At 35.6% G+C, this 23,415-nt stretch overlaps 2 protein-coding genes across 4 annotated transcripts in view; one reads left to right on the plus strand and one right to left on the minus strand.

Annotated features, from left to right (window-relative positions):
• The window catches only part of LOC135691668 (uncharacterized), a 43,482-nt gene that overhangs the window by 3,166 nt on the left and 16,901 nt on the right, over window positions 1-23,415 (minus strand). Inside the window, exons 10-12 of one of the 3 annotated variants that reach the window (XM_089110758.1) lie at window positions 9,118-21,658; window positions 8,531-8,610; window positions 177-255 (exon numbers count right to left, since the gene is read on the minus strand). In XM_089110758.1, the coding sequence (XP_088966884.1) occupies window positions 20,988-21,658 (671 nt within the window). In that variant the 3' untranslated portion in view covers window positions 177-255; window positions 8,531-8,610; window positions 9,118-20,987. Of the gene's footprint in view, window positions 1-176; window positions 8,611-9,117; window positions 21,659-23,415 lie in introns of all 3 variants that reach the window. The other 2 variants (XM_089110759.1, XM_065209609.2) reach the window with 2 other exon arrangements.
• On the plus strand, window positions 3,629-18,590 carry LOC135691638 (uncharacterized). The gene is made up of 19 exons (XM_089110755.1): window positions 3,629-3,749; window positions 4,013-4,058; window positions 4,683-4,786; window positions 7,011-7,094; window positions 7,493-7,580; window positions 7,859-7,956; window positions 8,566-8,665; window positions 9,814-9,937; window positions 10,356-10,426; window positions 11,003-11,070; window positions 11,613-11,674; window positions 12,055-12,153; window positions 12,553-12,667; window positions 13,385-13,495; window positions 14,030-14,081; window positions 14,432-14,517; window positions 14,720-15,197; window positions 15,709-15,771; window positions 16,279-18,590. Exons 1-19 carry the CDS (start codon window positions 3,687-3,689, stop codon window positions 18,588-18,590), a joined length of 4,224 nt encoding a protein of 1,407 aa, XP_088966881.1. The 5' UTR covers window positions 3,629-3,686.

Below are 23,415 nucleotides of genomic sequence, written 5' to 3' on the forward strand. Positions count from 1 at the left end.
TGAATCTATTGGTAGATATATTGAGCTTGTTTAAGCCTTTCATAAGATTTGCATGGTAGATAAACTTTAATTGGGGTCGTTTGTTTAAGGTACGCGCCAGGCCATTCAATAGACCTATAGACCCTTCATTTGACAATGTTTGTTACATTCGCAATGGTGTTATTCATAAGCATTACCTCAATGCGATGGCAGCCACCGATTGTTTGGGAGTTGTTTGTATCGTTTTAGCATTGATTTGCAAATGTATTTTTGTGTCTGCGAATAGAACAAAGAACATAATGCTACAAAAGTGTCAGTGAGCGGATCAACTTTATACCAGGTTGCCTTGTTTTTAAGCGATCAAAGGTTTTACACGTGAGTTTGGCAAGAACATTGTCTGTGCGCACTGAGTCTCGCACAACCTGTTTTCACTTTTGATCTGATTTGGCAAAAGTTTCGAATTGAACCCTGACTGGAGAAACTGGCAATTTCATCTAAGTTTTTTAAAGAGTTGTGGAATAATGACTTTTGCGAGGTATGTCTGTTTGTTTTCCAAGTAGAAGTTTACTTAAAAATCACAATTTTATGGTTTATTTAATATCCGTAAACATTGACTGGTTTACACGATCCATATGCTGCAAAAAGCGTCATTTTATAAACTGGTTTGTGCCAGGAAACGTATTTTCTTGTGTTCACAGTTAAGCAAAAAGCGTCGCAGATATATAAAGTTTAAAACAAGACTCGACCTTTACTCTAGTTCAGGTAGCGTACCGTCAATGAAGATCAAAGATCAGCCCGGCCTGCACGTCACGCTATTATTTGTATTTTGCTCAAGGAAGAATATTCTTGCGCTTTTTGTAGAGCCAGTTTCATTATTTCCGTTTACGAAGGAGGAATACATAGGGAAATACATTGAAAAAGGTAACGCTATTACAAATTTGTTGGCACACACAGCGTCTGCTTCTTTTCTGTTAACAAAACAAGGTCAGCAAAAACATTCTGAGGCATAATACCTAGATTCGAAATAGAGTTTTTCCTTCACGTTGGCTAAAAGAAATGCATTATCCAAAACCAGAGGTACTGCATGACTTAAGCATATCGCAGCGAATGTGCAACATATTGTTATACCTCTTTCTGTACTACCCTTACTGAATCAAATTTGGTTTAGTCGAAGCAATATGTAGGCCCTATCCATATGTATGTTCGACTTTCTGGTCATGTGTGGAAGCGAATTTGCCTAAGTTAAAGGTATTAATGGCCCCGACAAGTACGACTTGGCAAACCTTTCTGTTTAGAATTTTGCCTTTGATCTTGCAATCGATGTATTAGCAGTCATTGTAGTTTTCTAATTTTAATGCGACCATTCCAAGAGCTACATTGTGTGGTTCTATGTGACACCTAAAAAAGAAGATTAAAAATCCCGCAGGCCCAGATATGCAGCAATGCTCCATAATCCAGAAATGTCCACGACTTAGCCTAAAAGTTTGCATAACTGGCTAAGACATACCTAGCACTAGACTGAACAACGTTGCCAATTCCTGTTTTCTCTCTATATAGCAGAAATTATCGACAATATCGCCAAAAACTCGTGACTTAGACACATGTCCTTTATGAAATACAAGATTCTTCTGTTCACAAGATAAATTCCGAAAACAGCAGCTTTGTCACGGCCTACTTTCTGTTGGGTTTTCCTTGAATTTTTCGCTTTGTTTGCTATCTTATCAGGGCTATTCGTGATAGAAAATTCCCAAAGCAATGAAATATCTAACAATCTTTAAACATTCCATTGATATGGTTTGGACATATTGATATGGGTTTTGTAAATATGTTCAGTCTTCCTATTTCAACCCAGTTCAAATATTTTGAACCTTGTTTGATATCATACGGGATGAAGTTTCAAAGTAAACCCTTTGCATAGCAAGTAAACGAAAGTAAATCCTTGGCGTTTATTGAAAAAAAGGAGAGCACAAATTTCCCTCCAGATGCAGATAGAAACATGAAGCTAATTTATTTTTAACAATCGAATCTATGTTGGAAAACAAGGATAATGCAAGCAGACATGTATGTCACTGGATTGTAACAGCTTGAAAATAGATAGAACATGATCAGTATTTTAAAGTGTTGTAGGATGTACCATACATCAGTATTGTACATCCTCCATGTACAAGCAAACTAAGCATTCGCGTGAACAAATAAGACATGAACCTTAAATATTTTGGGCCAAATAAGATTTTACAGTTTCAGCTGCATACCCAGAACGACACAATACTTCAAGACAGAGGGTGCAGCCACCCACATCCAAATTCATGCAAAGCAGGTCATAGTCAGTGAGCATGTGCTTTCCAGTGACAATGCTCTTAAAGATTTACTATGCTATTGAAAATGGGAAAATGGGAATAGCAATTGAATTTAAAAAATTCGGAGAACCGAAATGCTTAAGTCGTGTCTTCTTTAGTCTTCGTAATATGTTGTCTTTGAAAAAGTGAAATGTTGTTGCAAATTTATATCAATAACCTTAAATATGCAAAAGTATCTGCAGTTGCACCTCCAATATTGCATAAAAGCAGTGCAAAAATACACAATTAAAAATACAGTATGCAGACATACTAAACATTTTCTTCAAATTTGAAAAAACTTTGGAACCGTAAAAACATCCCTCATCCCTATATCTTAAATCATTTCAATTTCCTCGCCTTGGAGTATCCAAAAATGTCACTTACATAATGCGATATTCTTTACATATGCATGGCTAGATCTAAATTGTCTCTACCGCCTCTTCATTATCAAGAAGGTCACGATTTAATGCATTTGATCACATTATTCAAATAAGGGTTACGATGATAACTAAATGAAAACGTTCTTGCGCAGGTTTAGTCGCTGTACTGTCACGGGGGTTATGTGTGCAACAGAAATACTGGTCTGGAAAAATCTTACAAATTGGAACAACTGGGAATAAAAAAGACCGAAAATACTTTCAGAAAACAATTTTAGCAGTTTAATTCCAAATAAGATGCTAATAATAAATAACTCTGAGCTCAAAAGTTTCAAAAGCCGCTGTTTACTTGTTTGCAAAAATTGTTTATATCAACCAGTTAGTGCGTTAATGCATGAACGGCGGCTAAAGCAGTTAATAAATTTTAGATGCCTGTATACTTAAGCAATATTTAATCAAAATGACACTTTTTGTGTATAATTTAAAAGATGTTCAAAAATTTAGTATGATATAGTTTTTCATTAACAGAAATGTTTCTAAGAAGTAGTCTTTGAAGGAAAACATTTTGTACAGAATTAAAATAATTTGAATAGAAGATTGATTGCAGGATAAGAATGAACGGAAAGAATATAATTAATAAATTCGCTTTTTTACGTGATGCTCTTGCCGTTTCAGAATACTGCCTATTTGATACATTGCTAAATATTGATCGGGATAACGGTTTAAATAATTATTTTCACAGGATTCGTGTATATAGGCGTTTATCATTCCAATTCGGTATACAGAACTCTAATCGACTGCTTCAAAACTCCTCCCCCCCTCCCTGGATGAATATCATTTTATTGACCCGTAACATATGTAATGTAACAATGGTACCTGTAAACAATTTCAGCTTTCTACTCTCCGGGTTACTACTAATTGAAATTGATTCTTCGCAGCCATGTACCATGTCAGGACCTAAGCAGAAGTCGCAGTATGATTGTAAGACAATTGAATGGACCCTGCAACTTACTCTAACTGGCATTGTGGATTCTACGAACACGTTCTCCTAGATCAGGTATTTTCCCTGCTTTGGCATTCGTGAATATTAATGCTCTAAAACTTGTTCTGATCTTCAGTTTGAAAAGGCTGCTAGAATGAATAATTTGACGAAATCTATGTAACGGATTGCACCTTAACAGCCAGTTGTTTATTTGAACCTTAAATAAGCAAAAATACCTTGTCTTCAAGATTATAAAAAAGAAAGAGTTATTTTATAACCTTCTTTTTTGCGTGTATTTCTTCTAATTTTTGATATGTGAATGAACTGATTTTATGCAGTCTCAGCCCAATACAACCCAGGAAATCAAGCAGAATAAAATGAAAGGTATGTAATCTGAAAATTTTGTGCCTTCCTGGCTGGAAAGCTTTTGTATTCATTTATGTTAGGTTTCATTGTAAATAACTTGTTTTCTTTTTTATGTCACACTAGAGATCAGAATACATGCCTGTATGTAGATGACTTTATAAACATACAGACAAACACTTTCATGTGACTAAACTTCAATGTTATCGCTTACGCTACTGGACAAAAAATGAGGATAATTTTGCAACAAAACGAGTTCATCGTGAACCACCAGAGAAGTGATTTTTGCAATGGCGAGTTTGCAAGCAAATCTTCCAATGTTTCTTTTTTAACATGAGCACTAGAAATGACATCATGTCAGCAATTGATTTTAAAAAATTTCTATTGACGTTTCTCACTACCTAGTTTATTCTTAGTATTTCATAATATTTCATAGTATAGAGTAAGGCGATTGATTTTCTGTCTGATGAAGGGCTGACTTAGAAAAAAGATGAAAAAATCACAACGCCACCCATAACTTTATATTTCTTTAAATGTGTAACTTGGAGTTATGAGATGTTTTTGAAACGCATAAATTGATCTGTGAAGCATGTCAAGAAATGTCTTTAGGTTAACTTGGCGGTAAAATGAACTTACTTTTCTCAGAAAAAAGGCCCATTAAAGTATACATACGTGTTCGCCCATTCAATGAAGAAGAAAAAGAGAGAAACGAAGCAAGTGCATTGGAAATTTACAAAGAGGAGTCAAGGGTATGCACCCATTTTACATTTATAATAATATTTCATGATGCGATCACAATGCATTTTTGCAATTTGTCTCGCAATAGCGTTGTGACACAAGTTGTTGGCCGATTACACGGCGTAACACGCCATTTATGTGTGCAAAGGATTTAATTCAGGAAACGATTGCAGGTATTTTATGGTCATTGCACCGTGTAACATTTTTAACTTGTGTTGCAACTTTATGTTGGGCAAGTGTTAGGCGCCTTTGTTTACCAACAATCTCCAGTCTCCGAGACAGTTACACGGCGTAACACGCCATTTATGTGTGCAAAGGATTCAATTCAGGAAACGATTGCAGGTATTTTATGGTCATTGCACCGTGTAACATTTTTAACTTGTGTTGCAACTTTATGTTGGGCAAGTGTTAGGCGCCTTTGTTTACCAACAATATCCAGTCTCCGAGACAGTTACACGGCGTAACACGCCATTTATGTGTGCAAAGAATTCAATTCAGGAAACGATTGCAGGTATTTTATGGTCATTGCACCGTGTAACATTTTTAACTTGTGTTGCAACTTTATGTTGGGCAAGTGTTAGGCGCCTTTGTTTACCAACAATATCCAGTCTCCGAGACAGTTACACGGCGTAACACGCCATTTATGTGTGCAAAGGATTCAATTCAGGAAACGATTGCAGGTATTTTATGGTCATTGCACCGTGTAACATTTTTAACTTGTGTTGCAACTTTATGTTGGGCAAGTGTTAGGCGCCTTTGTTTACCAACAATATCCAGTCTCCGAGACAGTTACACGGCGTAACACGCCATTTATGTGTGCAAAGGATTCAATTCAGGAAACGATTGCAGGTATTTTATGGTCATTGCACCGTGTAACATTTTTAACTTGTGTTGCAACTTTATGTTGGGCAAGTGTTAGGCGCCTTTGTTTACCAACAATATCCAGTCTCCGAGACAGTTACACGGCGTAACACGCCATTTATGTGTGCAAAGGATTCAATTCAGGAAACGATTGCAGGTATTTTATGGTCATTGCACCGTGTAACATTTTTAACTTGTGTTGCAACTTTATGTTGGGCAAGTGTTAGGCGCCTTTGTTTACCAACAATATCCAGTCTCCGAGACAGTTACACGGCGTAACACGCCATTTATGTGTGCAAAGGATTCAATTCAGGAAACGACTGCAGGTATTTTATGGTTATTGCACCGTGTAACATTTTTAACTTGTGTTGCAACTTTATGTTGGGCAAGTGTTAGGCGCCTTTGTTTACCAACAATATCCAGTCTCCGAGACAGTTACACGGCGTAACACGCCATTTATGTGTGCAAAGGATTCAATTCAGGAAACGATTGCAGGTATTTTATGGTCATTGCACCGTGTAACATTTTTAACTTGTGTTGCAACTTTATGTTGGGCAAGTGTTAGGCGCCTTTGTTTACCAACAATATCCAGTCTCCGAGACAGTTACACGGCGTAACACGCCATTTATGTGTGCAAAGGATTCAATTCAGGAAACGATTGCAGGTATTTTATGGTCATTGCACCGTGTAACATTTTTAACTTGTGTTGCAACTTTATGTTGGGCAAGTGTTAGGCGCCTTTGTTTACCAACAATATCCAGTCTCCGAGACAGTTACACGGCGTAACACGCCATTTATGTGTGCAAAGGATTCAATTCAGGAAACGATTGCAGGTATTTTATGGTCATTGCACCGTGTAACATTTTTAACTTGTGTTGCAACTTTATGTTGGGCAAGTGTTAGGCGCCTTTGTTTACCAACAATATCCAGTCTCCGAGACAGTTACCCAACCTCAATCGTTGCGATTGCAGAGATTGTTGCTGCGTGTAAAACAGTTTGAAAAAATCTTTACATCCCCCTTCAGCTACCATTGCGAGAATAGCTGTCAGGAATATTGGACCGTGTAACACTAGCTTTATGCCGAAATTTTTGTCCCGATAAAAAAGACCAGCTATTGCCAATTTTTTTATTTTTGTACAAAAATCGTCGTTGGTTCACACCTTGGTGATGTACCCTTTTAAAAATATTCGAGAAGCAGCGTTTAAATATGATTTCATTGTTCAGTTAAATTATTTGGAATAGCAATTTGAATGAAAGAGTAAATGACAAAATATTTACACAACATTTATACCCACAAGTAACAAACCTTTATGATACAAACAAAAGTTTATCTAGAATTATTTGCTAACGATGTTTCCACTGTTTTTTGCTCAGATAAAAGTTCTCGACGAAAGACATTCACTTGAAACGAGCTACTTTTTTGATGGAGTGTTTGGTGAAGATGATGATAACAAAAGAGTAAGTCGTCTTTTAGAAAGAAAACAATTCTTATTGACAATTCTTATTCTTTCGTTTTTTATTGATGAAGTTGCAAGATGACAACATTTTGCAAAAAGCACTTTCCCGACTTCTTTGGAGCATATCAATATATCAAATATCTACCAATAATTCCCACATAATTTCAAATATTTTCTAATTTTTCACATCAATTAAAGGGAATATTTATTGATGCAGCAAAAAATTTGAAAACAAAACATTGCACAATAACTACTTGTAGATTGATCCTTCGTTATGAACATCATTTTTGAATCATTGTGTATCTACTCAGTATTTTGATATATTCAGAACACATCACACATCTGGTCCTAGCAACATTGTCAGTGGATCTCACATTGGCATATGCGGCTTTTTTATAGGTCTATAGCATAACTGCCAAGCCTCTCATTAGCAAGTTGCTCAATGGAATCAACTGTGCTCTCCTAACATACGGACAAACTGGGACAGGTATGTGGTCTATCATTGTAAAATACTATCCTGATATCATTGTATAGCACTGTTCTTTGAAAATATTGATGTAGCAAAATTAAAATAGTAACTTTTGGAAGAGCAAAGAAAGAATGTCAACATTATCTTTTTCACTTCTAGGCCTATTTGCAATTGTTTTTTTGCTTTTTATGTTTCATGTTTTAGTTGGTATTATGGCCCTGATGTCTGTTTTTACACAATAGTCTGCAAAATGCTCAACAACTAAAATGTGAAAAAATTCACTTTTTTCCATTCAGGTAAAACCCACACAGTGTTGGCTGAAGGAAGTGTGACAAATTATACAATAGATAATCTTTTCGAGCGAATCAATCAAGATGTGGCACATATGTATAAAGTAAGCTGTTGCACTGAATTATTGTGCAGTATTTCTCAAACAGATTTATTGAATAGAATTTGGAAGAGTTTGAAGGAAAATATGTCCTTGAAATGCTTTCACAAAGAATCTTCACTATAGAAGAATCTTCACTGTAGAAGAATACTCTTGATTGTATTCATTTGATATTTTTTGCTTAAATAAACATGACAGAGGCATATTTTAAGTCAAAAGAAACATATAACTCGATTTTGCTGGAAAATTATTGCCAATTACCAAAAAAATTGATATGCAATTATGTTAACAACAAGTATTTTTCAAAATCAACATCTTTTCCAAGTTATTGTCACTGTAAGGGACACATGTGCCCCTTAAACTTTTGAAAAATGCCCTTTTCTAAGAAGTAGCATCTTTGAAATAGTGTCCACTTTTTGTGATATGGTGCCCCTTCCACCCTGTGCTCCTCAAACTCTGAAATGCTTCCAAAGTCACTGGCCATTGTCACCAAAGCATTGGATCACAACAGAGGTATTTGTAAAACAATGAATAAAAAGTGCTTTTATGAAGGCTAAGAAAAATAATGATTTTGCCTTACCTAGGGCTGTAAATAGAGTCTTCATCACTCTCTAGATCAATTGCTCATTTGTGCAAGTTTATCAGGACAAAGTTTACGACCTGTTGAATCCAGAATGCAAGGATGAGCTGTTTGTTCGTGAACATCCAAAGAAAGGTAAAAAAATTATATTTCCTTATTTCCTTTTAACCTTATCATACCCTCCTCAGCAAAGTTTTGAGTCTCCTAAACCTCGTGCAATGCTAGTTGTGAACAAAACAATTCTTTCCTCGACTAAATTTACGACAAGGTTAAAATGACAATGCCAAATAAGTCGTTTATATAAATCTTTAGTCGTTTTAAAAGTTTGTCCAATTGGGTACCTACTGCAGTACTTTTCAGTACTGAAAAGCGTTTCGCTTTAAATATTTGAAATTTTTGTAATTTAATTGTTAAAAGCCACATAATTGAATATGCACAAATAATGAGGTAACTTATTGTCTAATATACAAATCATAAGTTCCTTAAAGTAAAAGCAATGTATACAAGTTCAAGGGCAGTTAAATATTTTCCAACAGAAAGGCAAAATTGAAACAAATATTGCAAATTGAATTGATTTCAAAACTTACCCATCTTGGAAAGTGTACCTGGCAAATTCAAAAGTACTGTATAAATTGTCAAATTTTCGTTATGTCTTTGTTTTGGGTTAGGTTTTTATGATTTTAAAGGCAAATGAGAAATCCAAAATGAGAATCAAATCAATCCTTGGTCGCTTCCACTCTGTTTGTGCTTGCTGACGTGATATGTTTTCCCGCCATGTTGGACCGCAATCGAGGCTGCAAGTAGCATCTCATGCAGCAGATTCGTTTTAAAGCTCTGCATTGACTTTAACTTAGGAAAAAAGTTAAGTTTGCTCTGTAAATTTCAACGGGATTTTGACAAAGCTTATCTCAACTCTACTTCATTCAAAAGTAGGAACTTTGATAGCAAACCCCTGATGATTTAGCATGAATATATTTTTTCGTTAAACGATATTTTTCTTTCCTTTTTGAATGTTGCAACTTTTAGAATAAGCAAAGTTTAATTTTTTTAAAATGCCCTTCAAAAATTTCGTAATTAGCTCTCTTTGATTAATTAGCAGCTAAGAAAACTTGAAGTTTAACTGCAGGAAATACTGCAAGAATTGGAATGCATTTCAAAATACATATTTGCTAAGTTTAAAAGAGAAAGATATTCTACCCCTACTAGATAATGCACAATAAAGAAAACCATCTGTAAACTTTTTAAAATCAATATTATGCTTTCAATGTCTAAATTCTTCACAGGAATTTACGTGGCCAATTTGAGCCATCACTCAGTCAACAGCGCTGAAAATGCTTTAGACTTACTAAACCAAGGAAGAAAGGAACTTATAATCGCTGAGACGAAAATGGTTCGTCAGTCTAGCAGGTAATCTTCTTTAGATTAGTAATGGTAGCAAACACATAGTCTCAAGTCAGATGTAGCTGTCTTGGCCTAATTTTTTAACTGCAGTAATTGTTGGTAAAAATTTTCATCTTCGCGATTTGTCCCCAATACGGAATTCTAAGGATCTAATCTTGAAATAAAATTAAGGCGAATGAAAGATTTTGACAACAGTTTAAGGTTAAGGGTACGGCTAAACTTTTTAAATACTTTTTTTACCTGACATAGCTGTCAGATAAACAATATTTGAGTAATCAACACATGATTTATCACTTAAACTTTATACAACTGAAGAATTCAGTCAAATTTTTCTTCATGGAACACCATAAGCTGTTCTGTAACTTTTCAAGTATCATAAATATATACTGATATGTGATAAAATATTTTTAATTCATAATTCTAGATCGCACGCCATTTTTCAACTGAGCATTGAGAGGCGGCTTGATCCTAAAGGATGCAAGACAAGATCATCTAGTATGTTGAACGAATGTTTTTTGTCGAAGACAATGTTTAATATTTAACGAAATTAGTGATACTGCTCATTGACTACACATTAGACTCGACATCTGATCACACGTTTAAGAGAGATATATAAAACCGACCTTGCAAAGACTATATTTCACTATGTATATGTCAGGTTAACTGCTGGAAAAACACACCAGGAATTAGACAACGTGTTTCATTTTATGTAGACGAGTGGTTAAGGAATCCAACAGGGAAACAGTATAACTCATTGAATTGATACATAGATTTGTAACTTGCGAAACAGTAGCTTGTAGCTTGAAACATGTAGGCTAATTATTTCTAATTTAAACAAAAATAATGTTTAGGCTTGCAAGTTAATTTTTGCTTAGAAGAACAACCAACATCCATTACCTTGAACTTTCGAAAAAAAGATAATCCTGTTCTTTTAATCGAGAGTTTGAAGTATTGAAAAATTTGGTCTTAACATTGACTATTATGAAGGAACAAAAAATTTGCTAGAGTAACAAAAAGTTGGGTCTGTATCGTATTAGCGAGTCTAAATGTATTATTTTTTTCTATGTGAAGGTCCTGCAAAGGATGATGAATCCACGCAGTCAAGCCAGTCAGATATGAATGCATCATGTGACTATGAGGTATTTGCCAGTTAATGATAACACTGTGTGCCGGGACGAAATATTAGGTTTACATTGAATTTATTTTGAAATTCGATTCCCTTGTTCCTGAATATTAACTTCACAGAATCCGGCAGACAGCTTATCCTGCATTTCCTTCTTCTTCCTTTATTATAGGTCTTTCAACTGCTGTAAGTTCACCTTTTATCGCTGTCAAATCTAGATAATGACTTCGTACCAAGGCATAAGACATAGTTTTAGCCTTTTTAATGTTAGTTTCTTCATAAAAAGTTGTTGTACTTTATTAAGCTTGCTTTTGTCATTTTTGCTTCTCTTCTTCAAGGTTTTTCCGTTCCTTTACCAGCGTTATATTATTATCTAATGAAGTTTGCAATTAAAAAATGTATTGCTGAAACCAAGATTTAGCAATAAAATTCCACTCTATTGAAAATAGATAAATAATTTCGTCTTCTTGATAGCACCTAATTCGCGCAAACAAGTTAACGTTTCAAATGAGTCACATAAAACTAAGTAATCTGAAAAATTTTGTACTTTCACCACAGGATGGTGATATGACAGCAATGATGTTAGAGGAAGACATGATACTGCGAGGGAAAATTGACATGTATGTAAAATGAAAACAAAATAATATGGTAAAAGTACGACTTTGTACATGAAAGTTGAATAGTAATGCGACGTTTCGCCTTCATCAGGTTCAGAGAATAGGAAAAGCAGCGGATAAGAAGAGAGTAGAAGAGTAGGATAGAAGTTTTATCTATGTAAAATATTGTTGTTTGCCTTAATTTTCTAATAGGTTAATAACAAGTCAAAAGTAACAGAATGACATTTGCATAATGAAACACATCCTATTTAGATGTTTACTTAGAAACTGCGAATGTCTAGCAAACACAAGACAATGCATAGAAAAATCTTTGTAACAGCTTTGTACGAACTCTTAATTTTAAGTAGAAGCAGTGTAAAAAATTAATAAAAATCTCATTTTAGATGCGACCTTGCTGGTAGTGAAAGACTTGGCAAGACAATGGCTGAAGGTGTCCGTTTATCAGAAGCAAAGCACATAAACTCCTCTCTTCTTGAACTTGGGTAAGTTAAGACTTATTTACTGAACAGAAGCATGAATTCTTTCATGGCCTACGTGAATTCCTTTTTCTTGTTTTGGACCCATAGAGATGCACCTATTCTCGAGTTTGGCACATCTCTAGCCTCTTCACCGAAGGAAGAGTAGCAACACAGTCTTCTTCATACAGTTAACTTTTTTCATATGCAAACGAATCTAGGAGATTATCTTGTTGCATTGTGCAGCATAATACCATATGAGAATTTGAATCTGTTTTTAGTCGTTTGAAACTAATCGAGCTAATTTAAATTTGTCTGTTATGTATTTTAATTATCTCAGATACCGAGAAAACAAGTGCATGCTAGGCTAAAAACACTCTTTTTGTAGCTAAAACTTTTCAACGATTGTATTTTGTCTTCTTCTAGAAATGTTATATATGCCTTATCCGAGGGCACAAGGAGGCATATACCGTTCCGCAATTCTACTTTAACAAGGTTATTGCAAGAGTGCCTTGGGCCTCAATGCAGGACAAGTTTCATTGTGAGTAATAAATAACCTCAGCTCTAGAGATTTAAAAACTATCCTCTTGTGAGAATGGTAGAGTGTATTCTCAGATGCTGTTGTAAGATTCACAATAGTTTTTTAAAGTAATGACGTAAAAAAATCAAACTTTTAAGTTTGGATCCCATAACCTGAAAGAGCATCATTAAGCAAGCCTATAAATGTGCTAATTTAGCTATTGTGTTACGAATTGGATAAGATATGGCCCAATGAGCATTTACTTTCCCCAATCAAACCTCTGTCTGTTCACAACTCTATGAACAGAGCCAAAATAAAAGTAATACGTTATCAAACTTCAAATCTTCTATTGGCCATATCTCACCAAATTTGTGACCCATTTAACTGATTTTTTATCACAAAAAGTAATTAATGGTGTTTTTGTATGGTTATGCAGTCAAAATTCCAAAAGTCTGAAAAAGATATGTCATGATGTCACACTCAAGAACTCTATTCTTTCTGTTCTTGCTGTAAAGTTACAATTTTTGAAGACAAAATCTTTCCAAAATTATTGTTGAAACACTGTAATGTCAGAGTTGACGATGTCAAATCGATTTTACTTCATACTTCATTTTACTTCATTCATTTCGCTTCACCTGCTTATAAGTGATTTCGCCTAGAACAGGGTAAATCTAATATTTTTGAAAACGATGATTATATCAGCAAGATTTACAACTTCTGTTTTCTATCACACAAAAGGTTTGCGTCGCTCCAACTGCTAGTGAAGCATACGAAACAAGGTGCAGTTTGAATTTTGGCACAAGGGCAAGGAAAATCACAAACAAAGAAAGGCTTATATTGAACGTTGAGGTGAGAAATGTAAACTTGAGGTAGTGTAAAAACAAAACACTATCAATAAGTTTTGAAGCTTCGATCCTGAACAGACAGAGTATTGGCTTAGGCTCCTTTTTCTTTTAATGTTAATTAGTGACTTATCAGCAGCTGGTCATTATATAACTATTCAATGATGTTTACAATTATTGTTCTTTATAGTTTTGAATCAATGGCAACTATTTTGGCAAAAACATATAGCACAATGACACTCTCATAAACGATTTAAAACCCGCATCTGTGCATTTTTATCTGGCTAGAACATAAAGTTAGCAAGAAACTTATTGTTTAAAGCGATGTCTGTTTCTTCAAACGATTCACAAAGTGGCACGAAGTCGATTTAATTTGAAATAGAAACAGGAAATTCTGATACAATTCTAAGGATCATAAAGTAATGAAAGGTTTACAAAATATGCAACAAAGTGCAACATTGAATCCAATTCAATACAAAATGATTCTTCTCTTACGCAAGTCGCCTTTTTCACGATCTTATGCTCGGGGATTTTGTTTTAGGTTGATTACAAAATTCTTGCAAAGAGGCTTGCCAGAAGAATTGAATGCCTTGGTAAGTCGTCAAACCGCTTTCTGCTTTTAGCAGCACCTCAGCCTGTGTTCACATGTTCCTAAATCTTATAGAAAATCTGCACCTTTTTCTTACGTTGCTTATAAAGCACATTATTAGAAATACCTTGTAAATAATAACCAATAGCCAGTATCTACGAATTGCTCATGAAAGTAATGAAACTACATAATCAAAGATACACCGAATAGGCTTTTACTACCCTCCTTTGATATTTTGCAAAATGAAGGGAGATGGCTAACCTTTTTATGCTTTGGTGTTTTCAAACAATTGTCAGGGCACGTGCCATAGATATTTCAGAAAATAAAACATTTGAAATAATCTTCATTTCACAGAAGAACAGTTAGACCAGTCTGGATTTTCCCATGCAGTTTTACTCAACAAAACAGAAACAGAAGCTCCAATTTCTGTGCAAACTCAGGTAAGATTAACCTCTTTTAAAGTTTCAATACACCACTTGTTCTTGCCTCGTTTACAAATTAATCATCTTACTTATCAATCCAAGAAGTTCCAATTAATCCAACCAATCAATGGATTGCAATCTAAGAAATGCTTAATTGTAAATGCATAGTATTAAATTCCTTGAAATCAGATTTTCAGCTTGAAAATTCTGCTCATTCTAGACAGAGATTGCTCTCGCTGAACTTCAAAATTCACAGCAACTATCCAATAACGATGCTATCATCAGCACTTCAAAATTCCCTCAATTGGAAATTCTTATCATTTCCGAGATAATGGCTACCCTTGCCAACAGCACAAGAAATGTATCTGCAGGCGAGAACACAGATCTTCTTTACGAGAAGATATCAAAACTTCTGCATGAACTGATGGATGCTGTATCAATGCAGCATGAGAATTATTCCCTAACTGAGGACCATTGGGCAGAAGCTGATCTGAAGCATATCCTTAAGGATACGATGGATGATCTCGATTTGCTTCAGGAATCGATTATCGTTGATAGTGACACATCTTTCCAAGCAAATGACACTATGAAATATACAGAATACGTCTGCAAGCAGTTGGAAGAGCGCTGTCAAGCGATGGAGGAGGATATGAACTACTGCCTCCAGAAATTTCAAGGCCTTGTGATATTTGACGAAGGTGAGGAGATTTAGGAGATTTATTGCTGGAGAAATTGAAGCAAAATGAAAGATCCTCCGTTTAGGCAAAACGAAAGATCCCCCAACTCCTCTTTTGAAGGTTCCAGATAGTCTGAGTATATATTCTGTATCTGCTCTTTGGCTTAACAACAAACACTGATGCAAACTCAATGCTCAGCAAACGAACTTTCTCAATGCAGCAACAGTAAAGAAATTTATGCTACATATCAGGCTCCAACTTGTTGAAACACTATATAGAAATACAAAATGGCCTTTTTACTTTCTTTTCGAATAAAACCTGAAAACAGTTGACTTTTTACCACCAAATATTTTTCAACCATTTGAGCTAAACTACGTTCACAATAAAGTAATCTGGTAATTTAGCTGCATTTCGAGGTGTTTAGATCTCCTAGCTCCCAAAATTGAAAGCATGGCTTTTATTATTTTGAAAGCATGATAAAAAGAGATGTGTTAGTCTTTGATATTTAATATTTATACGTTTAATTTTTAAGGTGAAACTTTGCACAGAAAAATGAAGAAACTCTTAGAATTTTTGGACAACAACAGGGATGGCGGTAAGTAACGAATCATTAAGTGAGAAATAATTACTTCAAACGATTTTATAATCTTCCTGAAAGTTCGTCACTTGTCACCACTTGGATACTTAAAACCATCGAGCGAGCACAATGTAATGCCTATATTCACACATAAAACTCACGCAATAAAGGTTTATTTTCTCTCAACTTCATACTTCCCAATACACTGTTAGATTGCTCCCAGTATTTCTTATAATTTCTAACTTTTTATTCATCAAAATAAGGAAATATATTTATAACTCCTGATAAAAACAAACCCAATGCTAAATCTAAAGGAAACGGATACAAGTTTTTGCAAGATAATGTTACTGTAAAATGGTAAGGAAAACAAACAACCGTTAACTTTTTCCATGAAACATCCAAGAAACTCACAGAATAAAACAAGAAAACCTAAAATAATACGTTCTTCTGATAAATTGTAATACTTGGAACAAAAATCAAGTTTCAGTATAGCTTCTAACTGAATGATTTGTTTCATTCTTTTAGAAATTGCCGAGGTTGTTAATTATGAAGCTGCTGGGTTTGACATTGAATTCATTGCCTGGCTGATAAGCGTACACATGGCGCTGAGACTAGCTTTAGCTCTGCTTTCGTTGCCCAAAGCAAGCACCGATGCATCTGGCTTGAAAATAGATGAAATTGTTGACAAACAGGAAGACAGTGAAATGCAGCAAATAATGAATGATACATTCGAGAGCATCACAAGCATTGATAATGATTCTACCCTGGATGACTTTGACAAAAGTTATGATAACTTCAACAGTTATGGTGTTGGTGAGGACGTATATGCAAAAGCCTCGACACCAAAACGAGGCCATTTCATGCCTCTAAACATACAAAACCAACTATATTGCGCGGGAAAAGGGAAGATGACGAAACTCATGCCAAAAGAGTCACATTTTCATCAAATCTCGAGCTTAAGGATGAACAGCAGAGGAAGCAGTCTCATGGAACCAAACATGTGGCCGACCAAAGGATGCCTGAATGTTAGTCTCGCATCAGATTTATCGGAATTCGATAGCATTGATGGCGGAACTGACGAAATGGATATAACACACGAGCAGAAAATGAAACACAGAAGACTAATAGACAGTAATGTCACCAAGCTGGAAGAGAAATGCGATCTGCTCGAAGAGAAGAATTCAAAGCTGATGCGCACTCTTAATGTAATTATGAGAGAAAACAAAGATGTGAACGAGAAGCTGCGATTAATGCAAGTGGAAAAACTTAAAACAACAAGGGAGATTGAGGACTTTGAACACAAGCTAAGCAAGATAAGGTCGGATAAAGTAGCGCTTGAATGCAGTACCAATGAGATGAAGAACGAGCAAAAACGAGCAGAGAAAGAAGCAAAGAGATTTACACTAGAGAATAAGCAAATACAGATACAAAATCATGGGTTACAGCGTCAGATATCGATGAAAGACGGAGAAAATGAATCCTTACGACAGCAGATTGCCGAGTTGAAAACTGAGCTTGCAGCTTCAAAGGCAGACATGGAAGATTCAAGCAAAAAGATCGAGGAGCTGGAAGGTAAATGCAAAGAAGATGATCTTAGGATAAAAGAGTTAATAACAGACAGAGATGGGCGGCTGACAGAATTGAAAGCAATGTATGTGAAATTGGAGAAATCTTTATCAGAAGGGGATAGCGAAGAATCACGAAAAGCTAAAGGTTTCGAAGTTGGAGATGATGAAGGAACCTTCGAAACAGAGCTCTTTGTAGCAATAGAGAATAATATCAGGATCGAAGGCATAATCAATGAAGTCAAGGTCAAGCTTTCAAAGTTGATTGATCCTGAAAAGAAGGAGGAAGAAGGAAATGGAGATGCAAAAAAGAAAGAAAGCGTAGTTATTGTCGACCCAAGAAATGTGACAAACAAGACAATGAAAAAGAAGCTGCAACAAAAGAGTCGAGGTGGTGAGACCAAGGCCAGCGTCTTGCGAAGAGCAAAATCCTTACGAAATGAGAGTGCAAAAAAACCAGTTGTTGTAAACAAAAACAACGACAATATTGTTCCTCGCGGAGGTAAAATTAAAGAGCTTATGAATGAAAAGCTAAAGATAGAGAAAAGTTATAAGGAGCTTCTTTTGAAGAACGAAAAGGTAGAAGAGGAGTTGAAAACAACAAAGAGCCAAATTGAGATGCTGGTGAGTGAATGTGGTGTGCTTGATCACGAGCTGGCGAAAATGAAGAAAAATGGAGCAGTTAATTTGGAAACAAATTTCGAATTGGATGTGACAGGAGACGAATCTAGAGGGTTCGAAGACTCACTGTTTTTGAGAACAAGAGATATCGACAAATTGAGCGAGAAGCATGAAGAGCTACGAAGAAGTTTAAACAATTCTAGAAACAGAATACAAGAGCTAGAATCAGAGTTGGCAATCAGTTTGGATGAAAACGTAGCGACGAAAAGACATGCGAGAGATATGGAGCGTAGGTATGAAGAAGCGAAGTCAGAGGTTCAGCACTACCAGGGCCAAAACTACAGCCAAAAGATAGAAAACACAAGACTGAGAGACCACGTGATCCAGCTGACACAAGAGCTAAGCAGAGAGCAGCAAAGAGTGGAGCAACTGGCGAGTAAAGTTGGAAACATGAAGGAGAGGAACGCGTTACAAGTTAGAAGATTAGAAGGGGAGATGCTTAAGTGTGTTAAGAAGCTAGATCGATACAGAGAAAGGGAAAGAGTGAGAAGACAAGAGCTCAAACAGATGGATAACAGTGGCAAGGATTCCTCAGAAGCAGACAGTGGCATGGTTCCAGATCACAGCGATGAGAATGTAGATCTAACATAGATCAGCTAACCTAATGCTATGACACTCTGGTATGGATAGTCAAGAGAAAGTTTCGAATCATGCTATCCTATCGTATAAGCACAAGAGGGTAGATTGCCTAGAGCTGGATAGTTAAAATTAAAATATTAAATATTGAAATAGATAGTCGACGAGTCTATATTTTAATTTGAAAATCATGTTCATTTGTGGACGTGGGCAATTTTTTCTATTTTTGTAGACCGGGTTATTACTTTGTGTTGATTTGATGATAAATTTATAAAGATTGTTACTTTTATAGTAGCTTTAAAAAGAATTTCATATGTAATTGCCAGACCTAGAGTTGAAGACGAAAACAAAAATAAGGTCTTGGTGTAGTTTTTCTGCTAATTTATGCTCATTAATAGATCATGATAGGAAAGTACTAAACCCCACAAGAACTTAAATCCCACTAACAAAATCTATATCTTCCAATCGTCATTGAACTGATACAAAAAAACTGACATTTTGAAAATCTAAATACGAAAATTGTAATATGGAAAGGACCCATACCATGGAAAGGATCCACCTGAAAATTTCAAGTAGGAGACAAATATGGTATCAATTTATGTCTCCTTGACCTAAACAGGAATAGGGTGATGCTTTCCTGGCAAAAAAACCAGAAGAAGTTGCTATGGCATGCTAATTATGTAAATAATTGTTGAAAAATTTTTGAACATTAAAAATCAATTCTTGATTACTGAAAAATTTCAATTTTTATTATAAAATTGACAATTATAATCAATTTATATGTACATTAAATTCGTATTGATATATGTTTGTTATTGTAGCTTCAATTTTATTTTATTTTCATTATCAAGATGTTAATTGAAAGCTTAAGCATTGCAAATTATTAATTATAAAAATAATTTCGAAGGAAATACTTAGCGAAATATTTGGAATAGCTTTCTGTTAATTTATAAGCAACTTATACTTATGGAAGAAACGCCTGTTAGAAAATAAATTTATGTTTAAAAAGATGGGCTGGAGTAAGAAAAAAATGTAATTTTGAAACCACTATCCGAAAGTTGATTGATAGGTTTCTTTGCAATAACCTTGATGAAAAGTCTTGTAAAGCATTTAGATCAAATTCATACTTATTTGAAAAGGTTTGTACTAAATCTAGTTTTGTGGATCACGTTAAAGCGAAACTTGTCGATAAGCAGTGCAGAATGGAATAAGTAATAGCCGGTATAGATTGTGCCAAAAATGAGGGTGCCGAAAATGAGGGTGAGGCAGCGCCACTGGGTGGAACCCTACCCACTTTATTCAATTACTGATGTTTTACTTCAAAAAAAAGTTTTTAATAAATCAAGCAAAAACCAGTTCTTCTCCTATCAGTATAGATTCGTCATATTGTGAACAGAGCTTGATAGTAGATAAATCTAAAAGTGCTAGTTGTCGAAGACCTCCACTACAGTGGTGTAGTACTATCGAAGTGAAAAGGGGGACTCTTGTGCGAAAGGTTGTGGGAGACTATAGCAAAAGTAGAAATTTGCCAATTTTCGGTACCAACAACAGGCACCGCGGAGCAGGGGGCTTTAGCCCCCCCCCATCCACTTCTTGCAAAAATGTCAAATATTAAGTAATAAACTACCAATAAAGCCTCTTTTAATGCGATTTTACCCTCCCTACTTTTTTAGGATCCCCCACTTTAGGATTTTAATGATTTGATAATAAAAACATTTATATTACGCGAACCTACGCCTGGAATTACAAAAAAGATGGCAACTCTCCTTACTCTAAGTGAAAGTCAGGGAATTGAATCACAAACCCTTTGAACTATAGTCCGCGAACCTAGCGACTGAACCATTTTTATTTCAAGAAAGTGTAGTATGTCTACAGTCTAAAGATAATAATTAAAATTTTGCTTTTTAAGACAAAAGGAGAATTGACAATAAAACAACAACAATGAATTCATATTAGTTAGGCAATCTAGCAAACCAAAAAAGGGACTCCGAAAGAAAGCCAAATTCCATGTAAGAAGCGAGTTTGCAGTCATTGAAAGTCTAGAAAGAATCTGACTCAAATAACATATGGCCCAGACAGAATTCTATTTTCAACAACTGAAGACCTAAGCGGGTATATAGACAGAATATCAAATTTTCCTTGGCGTAAGTTTGGACAGAAATTTTAGCTAAAAGGTATGGCAGCTATTTCGAATTATTCTTGCCTTGTGAATTGCGAGACTGACATGCCGATTAGCATATGCTCCAAGTAAAATGGCTAGATGTCTATATCTTGCATTTGTTCGAAAAATAAATCTCTACACACAGTAAACATATTGCTTGTTATTCTTTTTACTTCTTAAATTTGAAGAAAAATACAGAACAAATTACTCCAAAATTCTATTTTACAAACAACAAGGTAATATCTTACCAGTTAGATCCAACACTTAATCTTGAAAAATGTTTGCACCTCTTCATCGTTGATATCTTTATCGATGATTTTTGAGTAAACCCTTTTGAGTGTTTCAAATTTGAACTTGTTCTCAAGAACTGAGACAGTCTTATCTAGCGACGAAAAGCCCATTACTTTGCCATACTGGATCATGCTCTTTTCAAGATGAGGATTGTCCCAGTCTTCAGTTTTCACAATAAGCCTGATAATTTCACCGTGCAGGAAAGCATCGTCAAAACCTAGCTCCTTTGGAAATGGGTACTTGCAATAGACTGAAATTGCTTGTTTTGGTTCAGTTTCCAATAGCATCTCAGCTAGCTCGATATAAGCATCATGCACGTTGGGTGCCATTTCTATGACATCAGTATATAATTTTTTTATTTCTCCCCAATGGAAATCTTTATCCATGCGCGACAAAACCCTTGCTAGGCCAAGGCGAGGGTGATAACTTGCTACATTCACTAACGTAACATCGTTACTCGACTGACCTTCTGTATCCTTCTTGTTCTCATTTTCTTTCGAGTTTTCTATTTTAGAAGGGTCAGTTTGCGTTTGCTGTACATCAGTTGCTGCTTTCTCTGGTGATATTGTCTTCACAGGGACCTTCTTGGCTCCAGCACAAGTACTGGAATGTTTTTTTTCTAAATTTTGACCTACAAACAAAAAGAACGTCTTGAATAAAAATGACAAGTCGTTTGAGAATGAAAGGCTGGACAGGATAAAGAGTGTTGCTATTGCTAAGTACCCAAACACAGAGATACCCTAGATTCTTGATTTTTTAAGAAGGGTTCTGCTAAGTGATAAAGGAAGGGCAAAGACTTTTCTCAACGGTGTAGTGCAAAAGTTATAGTTAATTTTGATATAAATTTCTAAGGAGCAAAGTTTAATACCAGTGTCATCCGATTAAAACTGGATAAAAATCCAGAATATTGGTCCATATTCAGATAAGAGGAGATGAAAATACTTCAAATGCAGTTAAAATCGAGAGACAACTGACTAGGGCACTCTGGAAGTAGCTATCTAGGTTACTTTGAAAACAACTGACTAGGCCACTTAGGAAGCAATGGACCATATTTCTATGCAATGGACTAAGCCAATTCAAAAATGTGGTGCGCAGCTGCAAAAGGTTAAACTGGTGTCGATGGTGACTGGATGGACATGAGGCCGGGGATAGCAAGGTTTATGTGACATCAGATAAATTAGTGCCTCTCTTGTTTCTCAGTAGTTGTGTTATTGAAAAATGTAAATTTCATATGCTATTGCTAATTTGAAAGTATAATGAAAAAAAGTAACGAGCCAAACAATTTCCCGGTTACCGCCTACTTATAGTGCAATTAGCAATTGCTTCAGTAGTTTAGCAACTCTTCTCACAACACATAAAATTATCTGAAATATTCAAACCAGATAGAAAGTGGCACTGGTGAAAATCAAAAGATCTTAGCATCAGTTTCATGTGATCTTTCTTCCCTAGAGAAATCACATGAAATAGATTATGGCACTAGCAAAGAGTACACGAGAGTTCTTGTCTACATTTGCAGAATTTGGTTTGTCAGCTGATGTCCAAGAGAATGTTATTGCAACACTGATGAAGTTGCCTGTCACTTGTTTAGTGAAAGACAACACAACTCTATAGATGACGCTTGCTGAGAATCTTCTGGAAAATTTTTGCAAAGGATGAGGGGGTCACAGATTTATCACTCCTTCCTCCATTCGCCATGCCAGAGAAGCCTTTCAAAACACATCAAGCAATCCAACCAGGTGGCTAGCAGGGCCGTTGCTAGCTATTGTGCTCAAGGGGCTGGGCCCAATAATTGTCCAACTGTACAATATTTCCTTCATCACAGTGTACTGAGAGGGAAGCAATACAATGGGCAGCCACCCCCCCCCCCTCCAATATGAAATTCGTTTCGACGGCACTGAGGGGGGTTTCAAGGTCCCATTGCAGACAAAACGGGTGAGCTATCCTTAATATGTCTTTTTTACCCTTAGATGGAAACAGAGTTTTCTTCAAGAGTGTTGTCACACCCCTTGTGTCCACCGGCGGCCCTGGTGGCTAGAATTTGGAGACAAGCATAAACTTCTATAATGCAGCAGAATGACCCTCACATACCAAATGGAATGAGAATTTATTCGTTGATTGGATTCTGGAAGCACCCCTGGAAGATACAGTTTTTGTGACCTTCTTGTCATCAACGACGATGAAACTGCCATTCGGCACAACATTTTAGATGAAGTCCCAATTCCCCCCAAAAATTGGAATTGACCCACATGGTAACAAACAAGTCTCTTTCCGTGCTTTTTTCAAATTTTGCGGTACCAAAGGCTTATTTTAATTTCCAAATCTTAGTTCATAGAAACAGTAACCATGAGTCGATGGAAATATCTTCCTTTCAGTCTGATATCTTGAAAA

The sequence above is a fragment of the Rhopilema esculentum genome, chromosome 10 (assembly GCF_057945365.1).
Source record: "Rhopilema esculentum isolate cy_ngs chromosome 10, ASM5794536v1, whole genome shotgun sequence".
In the NCBI taxonomy this organism is placed as follows: Eukaryota; Metazoa; Cnidaria; class Scyphozoa; order Rhizostomeae; family Rhizostomatidae; genus Rhopilema; species Rhopilema esculentum.